We start from the raw sequence: 2692 nt of genomic DNA, 5'->3' as shown, positions 1-2692 counted from the left end.
TTTCTGCTCTGCACCAGCAGTACAAGGCCTCGGTCAATTAAGTATCATCTGTTTCCAATTAGAAAATTCTACTGAACCTTCAAGGTCTGGCTCATATGTTACTATGATGGAAGACCTTTCTACCTGGCTGGAGTTTCTATATCACCTTGTTACAGATCTGTTTTAAGATACTTGGCATTCTTGAACCCTACCTGTTTGTATGTCTTACGCTCCCTTAATGCATTAAAAAATTCTTACCTGGCGGAGCGCTGGAGGGAAGGAGGCGGCATAGAAGTTCATCCGCCGGGCCATGACGGGCTGCTCCTGGCCGAGGCGCCGGTCGGCGCGAGCTGCATCCGGGCCAGGCTCCCGCCGCTACCGCGCGGCCTCATAGGTTCGCTCACCACGCGGGGCTCGTGGCCGGAGCTAGGGCGCATCCACAGCCCATGCAGCCGCAGCCGCAGGCGCAACCAGCGGGCCCAAGCCTCTGGCGTCCGGGACCAGCCCCTGTACGCCGCCCACCTTGACCCCGCCTGCCGCGCTGCCCTAGGCGGCGGTGGGCGGACGCGTCCCTGCTGTGCCAGCTGGGGGCGCTGTACGAGTCAATCCTGAACTATTGAAAGCACCTGTGACAAGACTGGCCCTCCCTACACTCAGCTCCTACCCACCCGACACTGGCCTATCTGATGATGACGAGCCTCCTGATACCAGCCCGCCCCTCAACCCGCCACCCTTCACTGTGCCCCAGACGCACTATGCCCATGACCAGTGGTTGCAGGGCGCCTTCCACACCAGCCTCTGAAGAGCTGGCCTTGGGGGATGCATCCCTCAGCAAGTACTCAGACTATAGTGCCTGCTTTCCCCCCTACCACCTCACCTCACAGGAGTGTTAAGGCCTGGGCCGCTTGGTGGCAAAACTGCCACCACCCCCTCTCTCCTGTCTTGAGTTAGCTGGCACTGGGGCGGACCCGTGGGTTCCAGCCTTTGCACATGGCACTGGACTTCCAATTCTCCCACATGTGTGCACCCAAGCTTGACCAACCTTCGGCAGCTCTGCGGTTGGGATGAGTTCCTGGTTCCCACCTCCTTTTCACCTTTTGCTGCTATCAGCAGCCGCTGGCTCAGGTGCATCCCATCTCTGGTTCCTGGGTTCTACTGCCCTAGACAAGGGCTCCAGGACCCATTCCTGCATCCACCCGCGTGTGGGAGGGCCAAAGCTCCATGCTGGATATTTAAGTTTAGGGGCCAACCTCCTGGGCACATAGGTAAATAAACATTCTCTCAGAAAATAATTAAAAATCCTTAGAAGCAGTAACTATGTTTTGTACTTTACATTCCCTACAGTGTCAAGTGCTTTTCCTGGCATATGAAAGGCACTTAACAAATAATTATGGGTATTGTATAGGTACCAGTACAAAAGTATTCATAACTAGGTCACAAAAGAGATAAAATTTATAAACACTGGTATAACAAATGTAGCTTTTAATCCTCTGCATGGCTTTTTAGCCAACCTTAAAATATTTAAAGCATGTGAAAGCACAGAATGATTATCTTACCTGCATACATCCTTCATCTATCTTGCCCTTTTGAGGATCAACTTTAAAATGTGCAGTTTTTTTAAAGCAGTACATCACAGGAAGTGATTTGGATCGATTTTGCATAATACACTGAATCTCTGAACGTCCACCCATGAAACAAGGTGCAAAATTAAGGACCCTTCCCGGATCAAACTGTAATAAGACAGGAAGTCCTAAGCCTGTCAGGGCTAATTCCACTTTCTGAAATCGATCACCTGTAAAAGCAATAATAGCTTTTTAACATAAAAAGTGTTTTGGGACTCCAGAATATATTTGCTCAGTCCAAATAGTGTCATCTGAAAGACTTGATGAGACATGGGTAGCTCATTCAATCTTTTGTTCAACAAAGTTATTGAGTGCCAGGGCCTTCTTTGTGCCAGGGACTTTTCTAGGCCTTGGGGGTACAGCAGTGAATATAACAGACAATTTCCTTGCTCTCATGGGTTTTACATTCTAGTGAGGTGACACTGACAATAAAATACATAGATAAGGTAGAGTAAGACAGCGTACAATGCCTTGGGGCTGCTCATTTATATGGGGAAGTCCCAAAAGACCTCTCTGATAGGGAGACGTGTGAGCAAAGATATAAGGGACTCTGGAAGAAAATCATGCGAAAAATCCAGAAAAAAAGTGTATTCTAAACAGAGAAAACAGCAAGTACAGAGACTCTAAGTTAGGAATGGCTTGGCATGCTCAAAAAAACCCCCCAGGAACGAAGTATGGCTGCGGAAGAGCAGTAGAAGAATGGTGAGAAATGATCAGACTTAAGATATACTTTTGAGGGTACAGTTAACAAAATTTGCTGACGGACTGCATGTAGAATAGGAGATTGAACATGATAAATGATAATGCTAAGGTTTTCGGCATAAGCAACTGAAGTGATGGAATTTTCATTTCTTGAGGCAGGAAAGACTTCAGGAGGGATAGGTTATAGGGAAACCAACAGTTCTTTTTTTGGACATGTTAAGTTTGAGATGTCTAGTAGACATCCAAGTGGAAATGTCTTAATAGGTCACTTAGTATATTTGTAACCTTAGAGTGAAGATGAAGGAGGAAGGACTGGAGTTTTAAGGGGAGAAGAGAAGCTGTGTGATACTAATCTCAAATCGAAAGAAAGTGAATGCATGCAGGAACAC

General features: G+C 47.6%; 1 protein-coding gene across 1 annotated transcript in view; it reads right to left on the bottom strand.

Moving 5' to 3' along the window:
• Window positions 1-275: 275 nt before the first annotated feature.
• Window positions 276-2692, bottom strand: part of LOC103082388 (uncharacterized protein CXorf22) — a 22927-nt gene continuing 20510 nt past the window's right edge. The window contains 2 exon segments of the mRNA XM_082930912.1: window positions 276-572; window positions 1536-1771. Coding sequence (XP_082787038.1) covers window positions 276-572; window positions 1536-1771 — 533 coding nt within the window.

This window comes from Lipotes vexillifer, unplaced genomic scaffold, assembly GCF_000442215.2.
Source record: "Lipotes vexillifer unplaced genomic scaffold, Lipotes_vexillifer_v1.1 scaffold789, whole genome shotgun sequence".
In the NCBI taxonomy this organism is placed as follows: Eukaryota; Metazoa; Chordata; class Mammalia; order Artiodactyla; family Lipotidae; genus Lipotes; species Lipotes vexillifer.
This window is presented reverse-complemented; position numbering and strand designations above follow the sequence as displayed.